The sequence below is a fragment of the Notamacropus eugenii genome, chromosome 6, assembly GCF_028372415.1.
Source record: "Notamacropus eugenii isolate mMacEug1 chromosome 6, mMacEug1.pri_v2, whole genome shotgun sequence".
Classification (NCBI taxonomy): Eukaryota; Metazoa; Chordata; class Mammalia; order Diprotodontia; family Macropodidae; genus Notamacropus; species Notamacropus eugenii.
Window position 1 is genome coordinate 156,600,596 of NC_092877.1, and position 24,989 is coordinate 156,625,584.

At 35.6% G+C, this 24,989-nt stretch overlaps 1 protein-coding gene across 2 annotated transcripts in view; it reads left to right on the top strand.

The window, feature by feature from the left end:
- GRIA2 (glutamate ionotropic receptor AMPA type subunit 2) overlaps positions 1–24,989 on the top strand; it is a 188,060-nt gene that overhangs the window by 83,059 nt on the left and 80,012 nt on the right. For both annotated transcript variants that reach the window (XM_072621355.1, XM_072621354.1), the window contains exons 3-4: positions 9,230–9,469; positions 19,325–19,521. In XM_072621355.1, the coding sequence (XP_072477456.1) occupies positions 9,230–9,469; positions 19,325–19,521 (437 nt within the window). The remainder of the gene's footprint in view (positions 1–9,229; positions 9,470–19,324; positions 19,522–24,989) is intronic.

A 24,989-nucleotide genomic window follows, 5' to 3' on the forward strand; every position in this document is an offset into this window, starting at 1 on the left:
GACAGTGAAGAAAGAATAGACCCTTTTGTTCTCAGCTTTGACAAAGATTATTCTAGCAGGTATCTAAAAGTAATGAATGACTCCTCTACCTGAAACTAAAGAATTACTTTTCCCCCAACTTTGTCATCAAGTTGATTTAAAATTATTAAGCTCTGTGCAAAGTGTAGTGAGAACCATGAAAAAGCATAAGATAAAGCCCATATTTTCCATTTAGTCATGATCTAGACCAAGAGTGGGGAAGCTGTGGTCTCAAAACCTCAGGTGTCCCACTAGGTACTAGGCACTATGGTGAGGGCTGGGAATTCAAATAAGAAAAAAAAAGATAATCCTTGCCCTCAAGAAGTTTACCATCTAAGAAGAGGAGATGACACAAAAGGAAGCTTTAAAAAGGGTAGGGCACCATAGGGTGCAAGGACATGATGTTCAGTGGAATTGAAAGTAAGCTGAGCTGCTGATGGAAAATAGAGAGTTGTGTGTATATACACATACACACGTGTGTGTATTACAAGTTGCATATTTATGTATATGAACTTACAAATTTTACCCACAGTCTCCTCAACTCATCTAAACATTCTACACAAGTGGCAGGCAATTTGTTTTATTAAAGATATCTTTCCTTCCTCACATAGTAAACCAATTTGCTTATGCAGTACACATCTTGATAAAGGATACCACTCTTTTTTCAGATATATTAAATCTGCCCTGCTGTTCAATATGTTGTCATGTTCCAGCTTCTTTCACTATCTTTCTGGCCATGTTTTCTTATTATAATCTTTTGCCACTCAGACAGGCCTAGAAGGTCCACAGTTTTTGTTAATTTTCTAATGAGGTTTTCAAGGACTGTGATGCCCTCTGCCTCTAAAAAGAGTATAAAGACTCTGAGGTGAGGTTTTACTTTGGGGGCTTACTCTTCGAAAGTATTTGTTTGGCCAGTTGAGACTCTGGGCAGCCACCAAGAATCTCTCCACCCCCGCTTTGAAAACCCAGATGTTGGTGCTTCTTTCTCTGGTAACTATGTATGTATGTAATGGTCAAACTGTTGGATTTGTCTATTGTTCTATTATGTATATATTGCTTATATCAGACAGTTAGAAGACATGTTTGTTGATTTTGATTTATCTGTAATTTTCTCTGCAGTTCAGGGTACTGACGTTTTTCCTTGAACTAAGTAAATCATACATGTGCTTGATTAAAGTGACTGTTGACCACTCAAAAGTTGCTTTCCTTTTAGAAAAGCAGATCAAAGAACATGTGACAGCATGTCCTCCTGTGTATGTTGGGGTGCTTCCTTTTACAGGCTGACAAGGTTAACTGACTTGCCCTAGGTCACACAGCTAGTAAGTCTCTGAAACTATATTTGAATTCATGAAAATGAGTCTTCTTGGTTCCAAGCCCAGCATCCTGTTCACTGCATCATTCAGCTGCCCCAATTGATGGCCAATATTAATACTACTGCCAGATTAGAGACTTCTATACAAGTTGTGATAGTGAAGATTTTGTTTACTGTGAAGAAGCCTATAATACTTTAGACATATCTCAAAGAATCTCCAAGTAGGCATCTGTCAGAGGATTTAGGAATAGAAAGACATAATGCAAGAGTCTTATATGCCCTCTCATCACCCTTCCCTCTAAACAGATGCCTGCAATTCTGACAGTGCCATGGGTGCCAGACAAGAAACAGTAATGAAAAGAATGACCCAGGAAATAAAGAGGTGCCTGTACTGCCTTGATCAGCCCAGTTATTAAATTTTGTCCTCTGGGCTTATGACAGAAACTGAATAATCAGCAAGATATTTACACCCAGGAGATTATCTTTTCTTTCTTCTGACCTAAAGTGTCTCCTGAAAGGATTTGCTTTTGCCGAGTTCTTCAACACCTGACATTAAACCTGTGATCAAAGTACCATGACTCAGTGAAAGCCTCTTTACTCCTTAATGATTAGACTTGAGATTGTCTTTCTCTAGACATAAATACAATAATGTTACTAATCTGTATAATCATTCCAGGCTTTTTAAAATTGCTCTGCAGGATTATTGGACAGACTGACACTCAAAAGGGAAATTGAAAGAGTATCTGTCCCATTCCACTGCCTCCCAGGATGCCATATGCAAGATGGGCAATGTGGAAGATTTTGTGTTCTTTAAACTAAGCATGACAGAAAGAACATATCCAAATAGATGCTGTTTCCTTCAAAATTACTGCCCTGAGTGACTTTACACACACTCTAGTGATGATGCCATCAGCCACTGAACTTTCAGAATCCCTCCTTGAGAATTGCCTCCAGAGTTTATGGCATGTTCTTCTGACAGTCCACAATAATGTTGTCTTCACACTGTGAGAAAATGTTTTATATTTTAGAAATAGTCAAAAGTCATTTGGAGCCAGGTCTGCTAAACAAATCATGTACTGTTTTGTTTTATGAATAAAAATAACAAGCACAATAGCAAATAAAAGCTATGACGCTGAGGTAATGGGGCTGATGTTTGAGATAACAGGATCTGAGAGGTCCCTTCTAGCTCTTCAGCTGAGTTTTCCTTTGTGACTTGTATCCTGTGTTGAGAGAAATTTCTCAGAAAGGCGTTTTTTCTCAAAATGATTTGAACATGCCATCACCACTAGAGTATGTGAATAGCCTCTTAAGGGGACAACTTTGAGAAGTAACATACTCATTTGCATTTATACGTTCAATTTTTTAATTAGCAAAAAAGATTTACGATTTCATTGGTGCATACAAATGTTTCTCAAACTTTTTGACCTTGAGACCCATTTAGACTCCTAAAAATAATTGCCCCCCCCAAGTTTTTTAATATTGCCTATATCTATCCACGTTTCCCATATTTTAAATTGAAACACCTTACCATTAATATGAAAATAGTTCTGACTTTTCAGAATCTCTCCCAAAAGGGTCTTCAGGATCCTCAGGGTCCCTGGGCCTCACTTTTAGAACCATTGGTATAGGCAGTTTTCATATCAATGCGGATCTGCAACTCCTAATAATTTATTGCCTTAGAGAGTTTCCTGGGGAACTGAGAGATTGTCCACTGTTACACAGTCAATGTATGCTCGTGGCAGGGCTTGAATCCAGGTCTTCCAGACTCTGAAGCTAGTTCTCTAACCTTATTAGCAGGATTCCTTTTATATATTTTGTCATATTGGTTAAAATAGTAACAAAAAACTCACTTCTTGATAACTGAACTATTATAATTGTAGGTAAAAGAACATTTTTAAAGTTTGGCTTCCCTCAGTGATTAGTTCTAAAGCTAAATAATGATCTAAAATTGACCTAGATTCGTTATTGACAGATGATTCATTATTGAAAAATTTATTGAATTCCTTAGTTTCAATGGAGCATAGAATACACTAATATAAAATGTTGGGCACAAATTTGAAAATTCAAAAGGTGAAAGAAAAAGACACTGTAAGATAAAACAATTAAAAATTTAAGAAAAACACTTTCTTCCTTAATCTCCTAATTACCTTGTCCATAACAGTATACTCAATAGTTTTCTCATTTTGAGGTAGACCAGTCTATATTAACAAATATATCACAAAAAATAGTAGGGCTATAAAGACCTAAGATAGACAGTCAATAGAACTACCAACATTGAAATAAGAGTTGACTTTTAGTTTGGACAAACCCTAGGAGTACACTAATGTAAATCACTGTGGGAAATCAGCAATATGAAAACAGAAATTATAGCTGTGACTGTTTCCAGAATACGGCTATCCACTTGGAATCACTAAGGCCTGCCTAAGTGGCAAAAATTTGTACCAAAAAACATTGCCATTAGGATGGTAAGAGAAGCTAGACTGTGACAGAATATTAAAAAGCAGGGCAAATTTGATATATCTGAAAAAAGAGTGGCATACTTTATCAAGATGTGTACTGCATAAGCTATTTGCCTTATGATGTGAGGAAGAAAAGATACCTGTAATAAAACAAATTGCCTGCCACTCCTGTAGAATGTCTAGATGAGATGAGGAGACTGCAGAGAAAAATGAAACAGACCTACAGAGAAGTATACATCAGGGCCCTCCTTGTCTGTGATGGGTGAAATTGCTAGTTTTTGTAACACTGTAAGACATATACATAATGAGATCCCACTGCAGACCTTATCTTGGAGGTAATGATAAAGGATCGTTTCATTTATATGAATGACAAATGCCATCACCAAGTGCATTAAAAGTTACTTCCAAATCACACAGTGGTAATAAATCATCTACAAATTGCTTAAGTGGTAGATCACAAGAAATTTTCTTGTGTGTGTGTGTGTTTGTGTGTGTTTGTGTGTGCACATATAATACTCTCAGGTGAGTCTTAAGACTTTGGGATTTCATCAAATATAAGAAAATACTTATGTAGAAACTCTCTTCATAAATACAGAGCAACAATTGCTCTATTGCAACATATAAAGTTTACTGGGTCACTCAGTGATTGTCTTGCTCAGTAGCACACAGGTAATTAGTGATTTTTCATCTTTATTAACAATGAACATTCTTAATATTTTCAAAATATATGTTATATGTATATGACAATAAGGTCAGTAAATAATACAGATATTGGCTAAGTAGCAAGAAACTCACCTTGACTCTAAAAATGCATAAATTCACATGTATGTATGCCTTTGTGTTTATATGTATACATACAGACACACATATGGGTATGTATATATTATCAGGATTCTCCTATATTTTAATGAAATCACAGGTTTACTTAATCAAAGGCTAATCTGTCTATCTGCCTATCTGTATATCTGTCTATCTGCCTATCTGTCGATCAATCCATATTTAAGGGAGTGTCTATAAGACTTATTATTTCTTTAAATATAGGAAAATTCTGATGATATACATGTATATATGTACATATATACATACATGAATATGTATTTACATATGCATCACTACAGATGTATCTTGGTGACATTAAGTCTCGGGGACTTTCATTTCAATAAGATATAGGAAAATTCCAATTAAGATACTTCCTCCTTGAATACACGCAATCAAATTTTTGGCTAATCAAGAAATGAGAAGTTAAGTGAATTGTCAGGATCACAAAGGGAGTAAATGTCAAAAACAAAGACTCAGCTCTAGTTCTTAACTTTAAGGCCAGCTTACGGTCTATCATATAACAGATTGCCTTTCAATATATAAAATATGAAATGATGTGGAAGAAAGATAATTATCTGATTTCATAGAAATGTCATTTTAGTATGTGGAAGATAAGTGATGAAAGGTGACATGAAGTAATACGACGTGTTAGTTCACTACAGAAAATGCAAGTGATATAAACATATTTTTAGGAGGCCAGCAAACTAAGGTGAATAAATTCAAGGACCATAGAATGAAATTATAAAACACCTGAGGGATTAAATGACTAAGGCATTGGCAAAGAGATTTTCAGCCTTTCTTTACAAGAAATTTACTTCAATCAATCTTAGAAGAGACTGAAGTTCACTCATTATCCATTGTTTTAGTATTGTGTTCTGTGTACTTCTAGTGTTTATATTAATCATGACAATAAGCTAATTTGACAAAAATCTCCTGTGTTCCAAACTTCCTCTTCTCTTGTTAGGTCTCACAAAGCATCCTTTCCTTCACCATCTTACCTAAAGATGTGCCTATAATATCACTGTGAGAAAAATCATAAAAATGAAGTTTTTCCTCAAGGGCTTTCTCTTCTCCTATCCCTTTGACGTTAGCCTCCATGATATCCTCCTTAATCCCAGTCCTTAATGAAAAAGTAGCCTTTTTCCTTGACAAATACAAAATCTCTTCATGCATACTTTTCCTAAGAAATTCAGCCTCAACATACACAAAACAGAATCAATTATCTTCCCTCTCATCTATTGCTTTTCCAATCTTTCCTATGGTTTTTCAGGAGTACACCATTCACTCACTCACTCATCTATATAACCTGTTTCATCCTTAACTCCTCTCTCTCACTCATTTTACATATCTAATCAGCTGACAAATCTTGGACCTTTTGTCCATGATAGCTCTCCTGCTTGTCCCCTTATGTCTATTCACACAAATACCACCATGGTACAGACTAGGTGGTGCAGTGGATAGAGCACCAGTGCAGGAGTCACAAGGACCTGAGTTCAAATCTCACCTCAGACACTTGACACTCATTAGCTGTATGACCTTGGGCAAGTCACTTAACCCCAATTGCCTCATCCTGGGTCATCTCCAGTCATCCTGATGAATATCTGATCACTGCATTCAGATGGCTCTGGAGGAGAAGTGACTATCAAAGTTTCTGCATTAGCAATCCAATTCCCCTGCCTGGAGTTTGTGACAACCCTCTCCCAAACAACTGGTGACCTGCACAGCACTCACTCAAAATAAAGTGAAGTGCAAGTCATGTCATCATTTCTCTGATGGCATGGTCTTCTTCTGCAACAAAGGACAAACACACACACACACACCATGGTACAGACATTCATCACTTTACACCTGGACTATTGCAATAATCTAATTAGTCTTCCTGACACTTCTCCCTACTCTTATCCATCTTCCCTCTAGGTGCTAAAGTGATTTTTACCAAACATATATCTGACCTTCCCCTTCCCTCCCCACTTTCTCAATAAACTACAATGATCCCTTATGACTTATAGTATCAAATATAAAGTTCTTTTTGTCACTGAAAGTTCTTCACAATGTAGCCTTTTTAGACCTTGCCAGCTTTTAACTTTATTCTTTCTGCCTACAGTCATATTGGTCTAATGGCTGTTCTTCACCCAAATAATCTGCCTCCCATCTCTCTAACTTTTCACTAGATATCCCCTTAGCCTGGAATGATTTCTCTCCACACCTCCATACCTTGGTTCCATATAAGACAGCTCAAATGTTCCATTCTTTAAGAGGTCTTTCCTGTGACCCACAGAGGCATTAAAAGGTTAAGTGACATACATAGGGTCACATAACTAAAGTATGAAGCAGGACTTGAACCTAGCTCTTATTTACTCCAAGAATGATTATCTACTATGGCACACTGACTCTTGATAAAAATAAAATAGTAGCTTTAATGCAACTCTTTCAAGTCTGCAAAGCACTGCATACACACTATCTCTCTTGATCAGCTCCAAAACAAAGTACTATTTGTTATCACAGCTTGGGGAAATTATTTTGGTAACCTGTGTTACTTTTGGTCTCATTGATTGGTTTGTAATTTTTTATATTAGTAGATATTATCTTGTAGCTTTTGAGAAATAATATTGCTATTTGGATTTTAAAGGTTCTGAATCATGTGGTACCATTGCTAGTTCGGTCATACATATTTGCAAGAGTGGAAATTTTGAGGGTCTGTGGCACCCAGAAACAAGATTAATACACTGTGCATGCAATTCCCATCTTGATTTCAGTGCTTCTTAGCTGTATGACTAGGCTACGACATTCATATATCTTTGCAAAAGCTTCCATTCATTCATTCATTGACCTATTTATTTTTCTCATTTATTCGTTCATTTTTACCAGAATGGGAACATGGTAATACTTAACTTCTCCTTATTTAAAATATTTTGTAAAATTAACTGTATACAAATTTGGAAACTTGTTGACCATTACAGAGTAAAAATATAGCTAATACAGTAGTAATATTTTAATTATCTGCCATCATGGGAGTATAGTGAGAGAAGTGTTCTACATAAATGAAATTTACAAATTATTAGAACCTTTTACATTGTATTTGACCTGTTCTGATGAAAATCTTTGAAGTATATTTAATGTCTCACCACTTTGTCAAACTAGGGATATGAAACAACGGATTTTTTTGAGGACAAAAGATTTATAGCTTCATTATTAACGATGGAATGTTACAGAGAAACTTCTAGAACCTATTACAGCACTCAGGATCCTTGCTTTTTACATTAAATAGCCCTTGACTGCTAGTAGGTGTTTCTTCCGTCTCATTCCTTGCAGTTAACTGACATTTCTCATGATTATCAAAGTTTCTGCATTAGCAATCCAATTTCCCTGCCTGGAGTTTGTGACAACCCCCTTCCAAACAACTAGAAGTTTTGTCATTTTCCGCAAGGTTCATTGCTTTGTTCTCTGATTGGTCAAAGTTACTAGAAATCAGACAACTGAATAAATAGAGAAATAATATATTCATTTTTAGAATTTTTTCTATTAACTTAATAATCGATTGGCATAATCCCCTCCTCTCCAAATTTCCAAATTCTCATCATCTTTTAAGGCCTTTCTCCAACACTATCTCCTCTAAGAAGCTTTCCTTTTATATATTTCTCTAACATCTATTAACTCTTTCATTCACTGATTTTTTTTTGCTTTACTTACGTTCAGTATTATACCATTTCACCATGATTGTTGATTCATGTTGTTGTTTCATCCCTCCTCAATTAAACTTTATGCTCCTTGGAAATAGGGGCCATAGGTCAGGAGCATGGTGTAGGAGATAAATCAGCTAACGTTGGAGCCAGAAAGACATGCGTTCAAGACCTCCTCTGACACAGACTCACTGTGTGACCTATGGGAAGTCACTTAACATGTTTGTATAGTAGGCCACTTTCTAAGAATATAAGTTTCAGAAAAGTTAAAGAACTGCACAGAGAGAAGGAGGTTCCTCATCTGAGAGTTCCCCATACTAATGAAATTCAGGTTCGGGTTCCATCCTAATCTTTGTTCCGTTGTTCCATCTAGCAGAATGCTCAAAATACTGATGAAGAAAATATTGTTTGATTGATGAAGTTTTTAATGAAATATGCACTTCAGATATATATTTATATGAACTTTCTGTTTAATTCAGAATACCAAATAAAATGAGCATTTTCTTACATTCAGTAGAACTGCAAAAAAAAAAAAGAGGATTATGAGAATGTCTATTATATATAATTTGCAATCAGCATTAAAGATTTGGGGGCAGAGGAGGACTTTTTATTTTTTAATTTTTGGACATCGGATTATTCTATTTTACCATTGCTAAATTGGTCCATTGGCCCAATCCCACTGCTCATCAACACAGAGCCTGGTGGTCCCTCACTCCCATTTTATTTCCCATTTTATTGTGGATTTTGCAAAAATTTCCAGTCAACTTTATCCATCCTGGTGCCAAGAACTTTGGGCTCAGGTAATCCTCTAATCTCAATATCCCAGTAGGAGCAATTATAGGTATATGCCATCGCATGTTGTTGAACATTAGATTTCAAATGAATCAGTGTGTACCCCTTTAATGATTCACTCTCTTTGTGTGTGTTTCTTTCTCTCCTAGTCTGCTCCCAGTTTTCAAGAGGAGTCTATGCTATTTTTGGATTTTATGACAAGAAGTCTGTAAATACCATTACATCCTTTTGTGGAACTCTTCACGTCTCCTTCATCACTCCCAGCTTCCCAACAGATGGAACACATCCATTTGTCATTCAGATGAGACCTGACCTCAAAGGAGCTCTTCTCAGCTTGATTGAATACTACCAGTGGGACAAATTTGCATACCTTTATGACAGTGATAGAGGTAAGTGGCCAACAATTTTGTTAGATTAGGGTGAGTACAGTTACCTGACATTTATGGTGATATTTCTGAGTTATGGAACCTCAATGTTATATATTAATTTGAATAGTTCTGGAACAAAGGGTAAATAACATGCAAAATTATTATTTTAATTTTATATCCATTTGGATTGTCAAAGTATTTTTGATTAATTCAAATATCTTTCCAAATAGCAGGCCCATGTGACCTGTTTAAATCACATGGAAGCCTAAGTTGCATGTGGTGGGAGAAGCTTACTGAACAGCTGTGAATAGGAAGGGTAGAGGAGAGCTGGGAGGAGGTAAGTGAGAGCAGTTAGAGCAGAGGGAGAGAGAGGACACAGACAGGCAGACAGCCAGGATGGTGACTATTTTCTTGTGGGAAGATCCCAGCAGGGAATGGGTGCGAAGAAGGCTTGGGAATGGTGTTGTCCCCTGCATTGCTAAATTGTATTGACTTCTTGGTTATTATGATGGATTTGACTTTCTGGTATTGGGATTTGGTTTTCTGGTGTCTGAATGAATGTTTTTCTTCTGTTTTCTATATGGAGAGGCTGTTATACTTTGTGATTCAGAACTATGCCAACATATTCATAGTCACCATTGGTGCTGTGAATATTGCCTTGGCAATACACCATTCCATAGCTTTGAGGTGGAATCCTAATAGTAAATCTATGGATTTAAGTTTATTAGTATAACTTTATATAAAATGGTGAAGCATTTTTATATTAAGTGAAAAATGCACTGGGTCAGTCAGATATTTTGCCCAGAATACCAAACCTATAAAGACTTGGAATATTCCCAAGTGTTGCAAATAGATGAACATTTAATATTATATAGCAACAGCTAAGAATTACTTTACATAATAAATAAGATGATGGAAACTTCTGAGAGGTTTGCATAAAATTCAAATATGCAAAATACATGAAATATATGGATGTATATGTGTATACATGTGTATATAAAATTTGTGTATAAGTGTTCATGTAAGAGTTTATCTAAGCATATCTTAGAGAGGAAACATAACATAGTGGATAATGTGTTGACCTGAGTATCAGGAAGTCCAGAGTTCAAGTCTTTCCTCAGGCACATAATAACTCTGTGACTTTGGCAAGTGGCCTTACCTCTCAGTAAGTAATTCCTAAGGGAATCTAGAAGACTACCAATGCCAAAAGAGTTGCTGAACTGTATGAATGGAGGGAATTTTCACATTAGGGAGCCCACTATATTTATGAAGTCATTCTCCTTAGCATGCATATATACACACACACACACACACACATATATATATGCATATTTGTACATAGATGCATACATATCTGTTCATATTCTATAGATATAGAGATACCTGTATGTATGTATACACACGGGTTCATAGAGATAAATGTTTGTGCATGCCTCTCTCTGTATCCCTCTCTCTTTCTATCTTTACCCCTCTCTCTTTCTATTTTTCTATCCCCCCTTTCTCATTTATAGCTACCTATCCATATGATATGTATTTCTATTTATCTCTGATTAATTTAAGTCTAATATTTCTCTTTACTTCTAATTTATTTTATCTCTATACATGTATGCACATACACATGCATGCATATATATGACTACATGCGCATATTGACCTCTAGTCTTACCTCCCTCCTCCCCCCCCAATCACTTTCTCTCTTTTCCCTGATGTTCCTGAATATATTGGGGTCTCTATAATTCTAAAAATTGGAGAATGGACCCCAAATATATATATATATATATATATATATATTTAGAACATACTTGTGATTTATTGACATAAGGAACTCCTAATGAAGAAGCTTTATGTGCTTGGGAGCTTATAGTTTTAGCAAGTTGTCCGGAGCCAAGAGAGGTTAATTGACTTGATCACAGTGTCATAATGCAATAAATATGAGAGGTGGTTTTTGATCTTAGTTTTTCCTGAGGGCTACACACACACACACACACACACACACACACACACACACACACACTTTCTATTTATTTATGCTATTTTTGAGGGAAGAATTCTAATGAAAATGTGAGTTGGGTGCAACAATAAATCATTGCACTTGTGCAAGTTGGACAATTTGGGAATACTTTTCCTTTTGCTCCTTCTGTCCTTTTCAGTGAATTTTAGTTCTGATAGAAGCCAACTCAAATCTCCATGTTAGATGAGCCAAAGAGGTTTTTACAAAAGGTAAACTGCACTCTAGCTGGCTTCCTTTTTTGATTAGGGTTCTGGAATGAAAACAATTCCAAATGAAAATTGGAAACTGTTTTTGCCATAACATAGGACATCTGGTCATCTAGCAAGAGCAGAAAAGATAGTAGACGCCACTCAATTTCCCATTGATGAGTTGGCTCACATAGGCAAGGCTCCTCTGAGGCAGAAGTGTTTAGTTAAAAAATCATATAGGATTCTCTGATATCCTTCTGGACCTGGAAATAACATTCCACCTAACAACCAATACATTTGTTCAAAGAAAATGTTTGTGTCAACAAATTTCTTATTCTACTTTGGGAACAGAGAATATTTTTCTCATGGGATGGAATAATATATGGATGCATTTAAACCAAATGTTGATTCCAATGTGACAAATTATTCTGAAATAGTCACCTTACAAATGTGAGGCTAGTATTTATATAGCTTGCATTTGCTGACAGTTCCACCCTTCATCCCCCTCTGAATCTGCTTTTTCTTTTTTTGACAACTCCTTTGTCCTCACGGCAGCTTGGAAATCCTCACTGTGTAGGAAAGTGTGGAAGGTGTTGGCAACTAGAACTCTTCACTGAAGTTGAGTTCAGACTGATGAGTTCACAAATGGAGAGTTCTTACATTACTCATTCTTTTTAAAATTCATGTTAGGAACTCTTAATTAGAGCCTTCCTTTACTAATATAGATTAGCACCTTCTCTTTTGGAAATTCTAAAGTTTTAAGTGGTAAGGTTTAAAACCATTTAAATCCACAAAATACAATTGAGCTCAAGTATATCTGGTGAGAGAAGGACATTGAAATTAATCCTATAATAAGGGCTATTAAAAACCTTTTACTTAATCTAAAGACATCGTCAAGTACCTTTTGATAAATTTTGATTTGAGCATTATGATGGTGGGTTTTGTCTCTTAAAGCTTTCTCAGAAGTACATCTATAAGGATCCTCATAAAGTAATTGAGAAATGACTCACCTCCTCTACACAATGAATTATTTCTCTCTTAAAACTCAGTTTTCTTCTGTCTCTTTGCTTCTTTCTTTTTGGGTCACATTTCAATTGAGAAAGCTACTTTTGTATTGTTTTCAGCACCTATTTTAAACAGGAAGGGCAAATACAGCATAGCAATAGTTATTCTCTTTCAGTCACATTATCTCTGACAATGACACCAAGATCATATGGTTTTGCTCCTTCGTGTCAGCCCAAAACCTTAAGGTTGTACCATCCCCCCCCAAAAAAAACTAAGTTTTCCTAAATGATCCATTGCAGAGCTATGATTCAACAATTCAACAAACAAACACTAAGTGCCTGCTATGTGCTAGGAGTTATGTGCTGGGAAGAGAGAGAGAGAGAGAGAGAGAGAGAGAGAGAGAGAGAGAGAGAGAGAGAGAGAGAGAGAGAGAGAGAGAAGGAAGGGGGAGGGAGGGTGGGAATGAAGGAAGGAAAAAAGGAGGGAAGGAAGGAAGGAAAGAAGGAAGGAAGGAAGGAAGGGACAGTTACTGTACTGAAGGAGCTTACATTTTATCGATTAAATTACATAAATTTTGAAAATATATTTATATTCATCCCGTAATTTATTACAAACAAGGGCAAAACTAAAATATTTCTCCTAAACTAATAGTCCATGTAGTTCCCTCTCATTCTGACTTTACAAATTATAGTGATTAGAATATGTGTTCCTTGAGAACAGGGACTGACTTTGGAGTAAGAAAGACCTGCATGCAAGTCTTATTTTCTGAAATGTACTATATATGATTGCTATGTAACCATGACAAAATCACTCGACAATGAGCCAGAAAACTCTTTAAGATTATAAATCCCCAAAAGTTGCTGATGTGCAGAGATTTTCTGCACCAGGGGTCTCCACAGGCTCATAAAAATAACAAATTTGAACCAAATGGAATTTGCCAAGTCATTGTAGTTTCTAAATAAGGTAAGAATACTGTTAATGATATGTATTGTGTAGGTAACTATGTGTTAGGCTCAGTTATTTTACTTGCTGAAGGAATAAAATAAAGTCAGTATTTCACAATTTCATGACCCTGGGACTAAGCTTTGGTCTTCTTGCTTGAGTTACAACTCTGCTTGTATCATTTTTGCATGAAACTATCTTATTGCAGGAATTCACTGCAAAGGTTTTAGCAATAATAATTTGGCATCTGGTCCATTAAATATCTTTGCATCAAGATGAGATAGTCATTTCAACCATGGTAGACATTTAATGTTATCCTTATTGGTTGTACATCTGTTCTTAAGGTATATAAATATTAGTAGGTGATAAATTTTTCTTAAGGATCAAGAATTGTGATTTCAGTATTAAAAGAGAATAATTTTAGGACTGGAAAGGACATTTAAGGTCATCCATTCTGATTCTCTAATTTTATACAAGAGGGAACAGTCCCAAGGACATCATACAAGCAGTAAGATGCAAAGCTACCATTAAAATCAAGGTCCTCTGACTCAAAATAGATCACCCTTTACCTTGTGAACCATATCTGAAGCTTTGTCAAGAGCCCACATAATGATAAACTTTGAGGGCAGTTCTAGAGGAGTGGAGAGATTATTAAATAGAGTAATGAAGGCCTGGCATCGAATTCTGCTTAGACACATACCAGCTGTGTGACGCTGGGTCAATCATCTAACCTCACTTTGACTTTGTTTTCCTGTCTGTGAAATGAAACATTTGGACATCATGACTTCTAAGGCCCGTTTGGGCAGAGGTATCACACATGGGCCTACCACTGACTGCATGTTTAGCTAGTAACTGTCCTAAATATGGCCAGACATATATTAAAATATAACTGGGAAATATTTAGCAAAATAAAATTTAAAAAAATAATAGACTGTAGATAATGTTAATATGTGGTTTGCTAAATTAATATGCAGGCAACAGGGATCCATATTTATCATTCAGTGGTCCCTATTTTCATTTGTGTTTGAAACTTCTCTCTTAGAGCTTTAGATCTATGACCCTGTGACTCAGTCCTACAGAGGTTTGCATTCTGAATAAAATGGGTGTGCTGATTTTCTACCTATATATAAGTGACTAGAACTTCCTGTTTATGCTGGTTTTTTTAGTAATTTCAGAGTTTTTGGTTGGTCACACAATCATAAGATAATAGGAATATATGGCTGGAGCAAGGAGATAGAACCTTGTAGACAATCTAGTACAATCATCTTATTTTCCAGATTAGAAAAGTTAGAGGTTCAGGTTTGAGTACCATTGGAAGTTAGCTTTGCTGACTTTTTCTGGCCCCAAACTATAATCTTAATCCTAGCCATCTCTCTTGTAAAGTGAATATCAGGGATTTTAAGGATTGTAAGGGCCGAGTAGAAAATTTTGAGTGACTAAGTATAAATCTATCATCACTCTTAGGAATGGAAGAGAGGAGGAGATCCCTCCTTGTTCCTCTGATGGTGAATCAGTAGCATCATCTCCAATAATAAAGGATGGTAGGTAATCCACCTATTTATGGATCAGTTACTACTGCCCTACATATAGATTTAATAACATTAGCATTGACTTACCATTAAACTAAATCAATGAAGTCTAAAAATGAATCACTCTAGTAGAGATTTAGCTCTGTATTAAATGGTAATTTTGTTAGCTTTTCTAGTTACAAATTACACACTTTAATAATGTCAGATTTAAGTCACAGAGATCCAGCATTGACCATTAGTGACTTTTGGTGTGTGGAATTAATTAGTTTGAAAAACTGCCACTTTCTCTAATAGATTCTGATTTTTTAAAGCATAATTTACATTTTCATTGATAGAGAGAACTGCCAAGGAGCAGATTGAGAATTATCACTTGATGAAAGCCATTTACAAATTGCCCTCCATGCTTGAATTGCCTAGTAGTGCTTGTCAGATGACAGCATTGAATTTCCATAATTACAAATACCATCTTTATTTGAACCTTTCAGCAGTCTTTCAGATGGGCCTAAAAAAAGTATAGACATGTTATCTTTAATTGTAATCCACATTTCCCACATCAGCTATTATTTCAAAGAAAGTGTCTGGTTAATAGATGTGGATATAACCTGTAGATGGTATATGGCGATTTCCATTGTGCGACTGTTACTACTTTAAGGACATGAATCTTGACTCTCTAACATTCTACTGGGAATAATCATCATTCAGAAAGGAGTTGAAACATATGGTCGGTGTAAGTAGGCATATAAGTCGATGTGAGAAGTTGTAAAGGAGAACCAGAATGAGATGTCAGCAAAAAAAGTATGAACCTAAAAGAAATTAACTAACCACATCACCCTAGCAAGAAATAAAGAGGTAAACAATAGACAGATCCTCTGCTCCATTGTTACCCTATGGAGATAAAGTGTGGAAAACCATAATCTCAATGGATTGGCCCCCTTGTTGTGAACTTTTCGAGGATATCAGCAAGAGTTGCACAGGATGGGCAAGTAGGGATGGGTTGTGATATGCATCATCAAAATTAATACTTAAAATGAGATCACAGAATAATCTGAGCATTTCAGAGGGCATCAAGGGAACAACACAAAATGTTTATGATTTCAGAAGTGCATATATAAAGAACGGGATAAAGGGATTTAGTCTTTATAACCTGATGAAGTGAAGACATATCTATATTAAGTATAGGAATAGTTGCTATAGTAATCATGATGACTAACTTATTTCCTCCTTCACTGAAGCTGAACAGAAAGGAAATGAGCTTATATTGCAACATAGAAGATTTCATTTACACATAGTGAAGTTGTGAAATTTATGAGGTGTTGAGAATGTTCTATCATGAGGTTTTTCATCTCTTTTTCCAAAAGATTTTTAACTAAATGAAATGGGATCTCCATTTTAAATTAACTTTTATATTTTCCATTTGCTCCATAAAAGTTTGGAAGAAGTTGGCTGATTCTGACCAAATTCAAATTTTGTTTGTACATACACTTTTAATTTTTTAAGTTTATTTTATTTTTAATTTGTGAAATAAAACAAACAATTCTATAATACAGTAGAATAAAAAAAAGACTGCACATGAAATTTCAAATATATTAAGTACAACTTACTATTCCTTTTAAAGAAATAATAAAGTTGTCATGTAACATTTTGTCCTTTTTTCTTCCCTTCCTACCCTCTGCCCTAGAGATGGCTACCATTAGACACAAGTACACACACACTCATACAAATATACATGCATGCATGCACTCATACATACACACACATACACACACTCCCACACACATGCATACAATCAATCTACACATCCTTCTATTCATCAAACCTGCCAAAACAAACCCAGGCTCTATATGTGCACTCTTTAGTTTCTAGTGATCCTAAAAAACAAAAGAATTATAAAAATATACTTTATATGCTATAATATCCTACTATCTCTGAGATTGAGGTCCAATAGAGGATTTATTCTCCATCTTGAAATATTGAACTTTATTTTCCACAATGCGGGCATGGGGTTAAATGTCACAAATATATAAATATAGATGTATCTATATATGTATATATGCATACACGCATGAGCACATATACACATACATTAAATATATGTATATATGCATACATGCTTGTATGATTCTACTGAATGTGGTCTAAAATTCACAGAAACACTAATAGCAAAATTAACAATGTTCATTTGGAGATAGTTTCAATTTTGTTCTTTCTGAAGATGGGAATAATTAGACAAACTCTTCAAATCAATTGGACTGCGATACTGTGTTGTCATGGAAGGTTTTTCATAGAATTGTCACATTTTTGGCTGCTAAAGACAGTTTGCTCTGTTGCTAAATATAGCAAAAATAATGTCAAAGACCAAGTTGTGTGCTTTCTCTCTCTTTGTCTGTCTGTCTCTGTCTCTCTCTTTCTCTCTCTGTGTGTCTCTCTCCCGCTCCCGTGTCCTTCTCTTCCTCTCTCTCTTTCTCCCTACCACTCCTCTTCCTCTCCCTCCCATCTTTTTCTCCTTCCCTCCCTCCCTGTAAGTGACCTGTGTAGCAGTGAAGACAGAGGGAAAGCTTAGTAGCTATATTCAAGTATATGAATAGTCACTGTGTATTGATGACCAGCTGATTTCTTTCTTTATGAGGATGGAATCAAGTAGAAATGGAATTATATTGAAATTTACATATATATGGTTTTAATTTACATATAGTGACATTTATGGAATACAGGTTCATGTTTTGGGTGAATTATTTAATCCATCATGCTAATTAGTGTCTTCCTTCCTCTCAAGAGACTGGGTGATAGCATAAATAAGAGGCACAGTTCAGATCATGTCACTCCTCTAATTCAAGAAGCTTTGAGGGGCCCCCATCGACACTTAGCCACAATACCAACTACTCTTTTGTCATTTAGAATTCTTCAAACTCTGACTCAAACCTAGCTGTCCAGGCAAGCTTTACCTAACTCCACTTTGTGTTCTCTTCTCTTCAGCTAATCTGGCCCATGTGTTGTTCTCCATAGACAACATTTCGTCTGCTATCTCTAGGTCCTTTCTTTGCATGTGTTATTCCCCCAACCATAATTTTGGCTCTTCTTTTTTATTTCTCATTGCTACCTTTTACATCTTAGCATTTTTTTCAAGGTCAAACTCATGCCCCTTCCTGCCTGTGGTCTTTTCTGACCACTACTGTCCTTAAAGCCCTTCCTACTCAAATTACAGTATATTTTCCTTGTAAATATTTTGTATTGATGTATCTGTAGCTATGTTATTTCTCAAAGTAGAATGTAAGTTTCTCAAGAGCAAGAACTTCTTTTATCTGTATATTTTTTAATCTTCTGCTGCCTGGAACATGTTATATGCTGATTGAAGAAATGAACAATTAAAATCCTAGTAACATACTTTGAAAGCGTCTGATATGAAAATACAATGGCTTGACAGTAAATTTATATTAGGGATTAAAATGCTTCCCCACTTGGAAAATGTTTATTTCTGCTAAATGGTACTCTTCAGAATACTAAATGCTACTTTGGTGAACTAAAAGAAGTAATTTGCCTCTTGAAGATGAAGGCTTTACTTATGCACCATAGTTTCCTTACTGTGGAATCAAGTCCAATAATGTGAAACTCCTACATGGTATGATAAAAAGCTTTCTTGAAATTGCTGAGTTGATTACAATAGAATTTAAAAGAGCGGCTTCCATGGAGTAAATACCATCCTTACTCTAACAATTGAATAGGCTTTCATCTTGCCAAAAGCTTGTTTGATCTTTCTAAGACAGTGGTATTGGGGCATTAGAAACAGAGTAGAGAAGACATGAAGTTCAATTCAAGCAGTGAGAAAAGAAACAGGTGATTTGGGCTTTTGATTTCAGAAATATGAGGTAATAAAGGCACTCACAATTCAGTAATATTATAAAGCAGACATCTGCCTCTGAAGAATGAATATGCCTTTTCTGTCAAAGAATGGCCCCTTTGCTTAGTAGTGTGCCATCTAAGCACTTTAGTTCACAGATGTGGTTCTGAAATAATCAGATGCTATCAAAGATGTTAGTTGAAGCTTTTTTAGGGGGTGGGGAGAGAGAGAGAAGGGTTATCATCTAGTTATATAACAAGTTTGTTAGAGGCATAATAATTAGAAGTTGCATAATACCATTCTGAGCTCCCCAAATTATTTTAATGGTCTTTTGAAATTTTATTTCTTAAATTTGTGCCTTCCCAGGCTTATCCACATTGCAAGCTGTCCTGGATTCTGCTGCTGAGAAGAAATGGCAAGTGACTGCTATCAATGTAGGAAATATTAACAATGACAGGAAAGATGAAACCTACCGGTCGCTGTTTCAAGATCTAGAGGTAAAAAAGGAAAGGCGTGTAATCCTCGACTGTGAGCGTGACAAAGTCAACGACATTGTAGATCAAGTAAGTAATGCTACATTTTTTTTTTCATCTATGACCCTCAGGTATAGAATTCTGGTGCAAAGTCAGCAGCTACAACAAGCATTGAGGGGAGTCTTGCGTGAACAGCAGTTTTTTGCTTTATGGCTTCAGTGTGACACAGCATAAACCATCATTTAAATGAACCATGGCATCAGTTGGCAATAACATTGCTCTTAGATAATGCTGACCCAGTAGCTTGATGGTTTTGACTATTAACTAGAACCCACTATAGTATGAGCTTTGTTATGAATTATCTGGCCTGTTTTCCCCATGAGAAATTTAAATTTAATGCTTGGCCTTTATTTGTCCCATAATTAGTCTTTATTTTATGTAACATTTCTCAAATTTGGACATCTTTCATGGAAACTTGCCATTTATCCAATTCTAGATGATAAAAATTTTCTGCTATAGTCAAAGAAATATAAATTAAATCATAGTCTATTAAGCACTTTCCTATACATCAGGCACTGTGCTAAACACTATAGATGCAAAGAAAGACAAAAACACAGATTTTGCTCTCAAGGAGCCCACATTATAAGAAAATAGTGAATAAACAAATGGCTAGTTACAGGCCAGCTATGGATTCTATAAATGAAAAGTTATATCAGAAAAGGAGATTTTGTTTGTAGGATGCTAGTTCTATAAAAAGAAGAAATCTTACAGACTATTCCACTCATTTTACGGGTAAGGAAGCCAAGGCCAGGGGAGGTTCAGTAACTTGTCTAAGAACAAAAAAGTGCTAAAATATCAGAAGAGGACTCTGATTCCCAATATCCCTTATACCCCATGACCTCAGGAAGAATGCTCACCTTCAGCAGTTACTCATCAACTGGATCCTTTTCCTTTGGTTCCATAGTTGATGGTCTCCACAATTAGCCTCTTGAGAGCTCTGCCCGTGTGAAGCAATAAACATAGGTATTTTTAAAACATTCTGCAAAAGGAGAGTAGTTTTTGGAACATGGTTTTTATGGGACTCAAATCAACATATGAAAGACTTTGTACTGTCTTTATACTTTTCATGGTATCCCAGAGTCCCATAGTTAATTCTTTTGGATTCTGGGGATATAGTTATGTTTGAGGATATTGGCTTCCTATTTAGGGCACTAAAAGAAGTAATTTTCTAAATAACTCCATGCCATTTGTAAGAACCAAGCACAAAGTAGGTGGCAGGACTGTTGTGTTTTCTTAGGTTATATCTGTGTGGTTACAAAGGTTTTTTATCTTTATGTACACACAATAGGTAACAAGAAAACCTATTACCTTGTGCTTGAAATGTTGGCCTTTCATCTCTATCTGGCCTGGGAACCTGTGGGTGCATAAATACATAAATGTCTCATTGCTATTTTTCCACTAGTGACCCAAAATTTCTTGAGCTAGGGGAGTGACACGATCTGAACTATGCCTGTTTATGTTATCACCCAGTCTCTTGAGAGGGATGAAGAAACCTTTGCCTGTTAACATTTTATCAATAAAGTGTTTTTTTTTTTAATTGTATGTGCTCAGATGTGAGAATTACTTTTTTTTCTCTCTGATGAGATTGCTAATGAATGAAAAACAAACAAACATGAAAACATGAATAATACAGACAAATTTTAACATGCAGATAGATAGACAGATGATAGATGCATAGGCAGATAGATGATAGAGAGATAGATGCATGGTTAGACAAATGAATGATAGATAGGTATTTGGAAGATAAATTTTTAAGGTTAGCAGAGATAGAACAACTATACAGCATCCTGAATGAATCAACTCATGAATCATTTACTAACACCATCTGTGTGAAGGTAAGTGTGAAATAAGGGATTGAGAATGTTGCTAAAGGGAGAGGTGAAAGGTCCTGGCTGCAGTATTGGAATCTCTCCAGTCTTATGACAAAAAGTAGGTTCATTGATTTGTAAAGCACAAAAAATTTTGCAAACATAAATGTTAATGAAGTTGTAATTGATATATGATGGTACCATCCCCTAGGATAGTTAGGTGACTAAGTGGATAGAGTGCCAGACCCAGAGTCAAAAACACCTGAGTTCAAATGTGGCCTCAGACACTTACTAGATGTGTGACTCTGGGCATGTCACTTAACCCTGTTTGCCTCAGTTCATAATTTGTGAAATGAGCTCAAGAAGGAAATGGTAAACTACTTTAGTAATTTTGCCACAAAAACCCCAGATGGGATTGTGAAGAGTCAGACACAACTGAAAACAACTGAACATGCAGAATATCACCCTTAAGAAACACAGAATAGAACTCTCGTTAACTTTCAAATAACTGAATAAAGTAAAGTGATTGGGAGGAAAAAATCAAATATATATGCCAGGGAGATGTCCAATTTGCTCAATCTTTACTAGTCACTGGAGTTTAAGGTAAAATTGTTTTTAACCTGGACTCTTTACAAAAATATATGAAATTCTAGAAACTCACTAGAAAGTCATAGGAGTGATTTTTTAGGTTGGATTTTAATGTTTTTAAAATCCTAATATTACAAAAAGAGATAATTATAATCTGTCATAAAAAATCTGAGGAAAGCCTAGATCAAAATGCCTTTAGTAATTTGCCATTTTACCTGATGATTCCTGTTAATTAAATGCTAATTTCTGTTGTATCCACCTCTCAAAGGAATTTCGTATTGCTAGGACTCCAGTGCCCTGAACAAAGGGTTAATTCCCATATCTTTACAATTCTGTACATTATCACCTTAGCACACACACACACACACACACACACGCACAAACACAAACACATTATCAACACATACTCCATTATACCTATCTAGTCTAGGATATTTGGTAATATGCATCAAAAATAGGGATTTGGCAGAGCTTTAATACATATTTCTATGATCTCACCTTCAGAATACACTTTAAAACCTTGTGCTCATGATTCCTCACAGCATAGGAGGCTGTCACTAGTTCTTTCATCAAAAATGGTTTCCATGGTCGCATGTATTTTGAAGTACAAAATTTCCCTGTAGGTGGGGAAATTTAAGGAATATAATTTCTTCCTATGAAAGCATGGTGTATGGTTGCTGCCAATTCATTTCTAAGACATAATAGCCTGCCTGATTCGTGTAGGTTGTGAGGAAGAGAACTTATTATTGTTATTTTCATTTACGTAACACTTTAAAGTTCATGAAATACTTTGCATACATTACTTTATTTGATCTTAATAACACCTCTGTGAGAAGATGCTATTATTATCCCTATTTTATAGATGAAGAAACTGAGTAAGACTGAGATTAAGTGATTTGCCCATGGTAATGTAATTGCTAAATATCAGAGACTGAATTCAAATATTAATCCCTCTTACTGAAAATTAGTAATAATGGTGAAGTAAAAATGGTTCTCGATTCAATATCAGAGGATTTGGGGCTTGAATTCTGGCTTGGGAACTCCCAAACTTTATTACCTTACCTTGGACAAATGCCATCATCACTGGATTCCTCAGTTTCCTCATTTATAAAATGAGGTTTGGAGGGAGGGAAAATTACTTCTGAGTTTCTTTTCTGCTCTAATCTTTGCTTTCTAATTTAGATCTATTTAGGCGTGACACCTTTACCCAATATAATGTTTCATGTTAACATAATGCTACTAATTGTTTATAAACTGAAGACATGCCAATGAAAATTGGTTCTCATGACCTCAATATCATCTTCCTTATAGACACTAAAATGCAGGGTCCTCATTAACCCTGGATCTTAACTCATTGCTCAGAAGGAAGGATTTCAGTTTTTGAGATTCTTAAGACTTTGTAGGCATAGTCAGTAATTGTTAGTATGAAATGGTCAGGTGTTCTCATTGTAGATTCATTCTTATACCCCCAAGACACATACAGCCTATCTTTTACATAGGGGATAGGAATGGGGGCTGCTCCCACTAATGCAGGTTAGCGTCTTCTTCTATAACCTATAGACTTAGAGTATTGCCTGGCACACTGAGTGCTTTAGTGACTTGCCCAGGGTAAAATAACCAACATCTGTCCAAAGCTAAAGTTGAACATAAGTCTTACTGACCCCAAGTCCAAAAACTTAACTACTATGCTAAGCTGGAGAAGAAAATGGCAAACCAAAACAATATCTTTGCCAAGAAAACCCCAGACATGGTCATAAAGAGTTGGAAATAACTGACATTACAAGAACAAGTCATTTAATATCTCTGTGAATAATTTTCTTCATCTGAAAACAGGAGTATTACCTATCTCATAGGGTTGTTGTGAGGATCAAATGAGTTAACATACAAAGATCTTTATAAACTATAAAGTGCCATATAGATGTTATCCATTATTATACACTCTGTCTCTTAAGATGAACTAAAAACCACTTATTTACAAAGAAGTATTTCGTCTTCTAAAAATCATCCCTTGTTAACAAAGTACTAGTCAATGGTATGATCTCTAAGAAACATTGCTGATCTAGTCCAGTACTTTCTCCAGTCCATTGGACTATTTGTTGGTTCAAATGTTACCCCTTGGTTCATCAAGATAAAAAGTTTCACTGTGCCTGAGGTATTTACTTTCTTATTTGCTTAGATCTTAGTTAGCATGCTATAATTATAAAAAACACTGGGTTTGAGTCTTGTTTTATACACATGGAATCTTTGTTGACAGTGGGCAATTCATTTTACTCTTACAAGCTTTAGCTTTCTCACTTGCATCATCTCCATCACAGGGGAGTGCAAAACACAGAGACTGTATGGTGGGATAAACAGATGGCTTTGGAGTCAGGAAGACAAAGATTCAAGTCCAGTTTCTGACACATGTTAGACATGTGGACACAGCAGTACCATGGACAAATCTCTGAGACTATCAGCTACAGATAGGTTCTCATCTGCACTAATGGAGTGAGTTTCCACACTAGAAATTGCATATATCATTTAAATCAAAGATATGTCTTTTCTTTGTTAAAGTAAAATGTCAAAATGAGAGATTAGTATCTAACTTTTTGACCTTTGGGCTTAAAACTATAGATAAAATCACAGGAATTTTTTTCAAACACACAGAGGGTAAAACAGACCAATAGAAGGATGTGTGGTTCATTTCACATCTTCTCACAATTACCACCAAGTTCAAGTAAACAATTTGGATCACCAGAAAAGCATTTGTTTGACTGGAATCTGGGTATGTTCCTAAAAGTCTTGGGCAAATTTTTATAAAAAAATCAGTCCAACTTTGAGGTTATTTATTTTAGGTTATGACTCAATTCAGTAACTGTGATATTTGTATAAACTATGCCATAAAATATTCAAAAAAATCTTTTGAGAATTGAGGCAATTATATAGTTCTGAATTTCATTTTTCTGTATCCACAGCTGTTCCCACAAATTCAACCTGCCAGCTTTGAAGACATACCTAGGTGTCTAATATTTTGAAAGCAGAGAATACATGGGCAAACACATTGAATCTGGAAATTCAAATGTTGCTAGTTTTGTGACATTTTATGCAAATTAATTTTACACG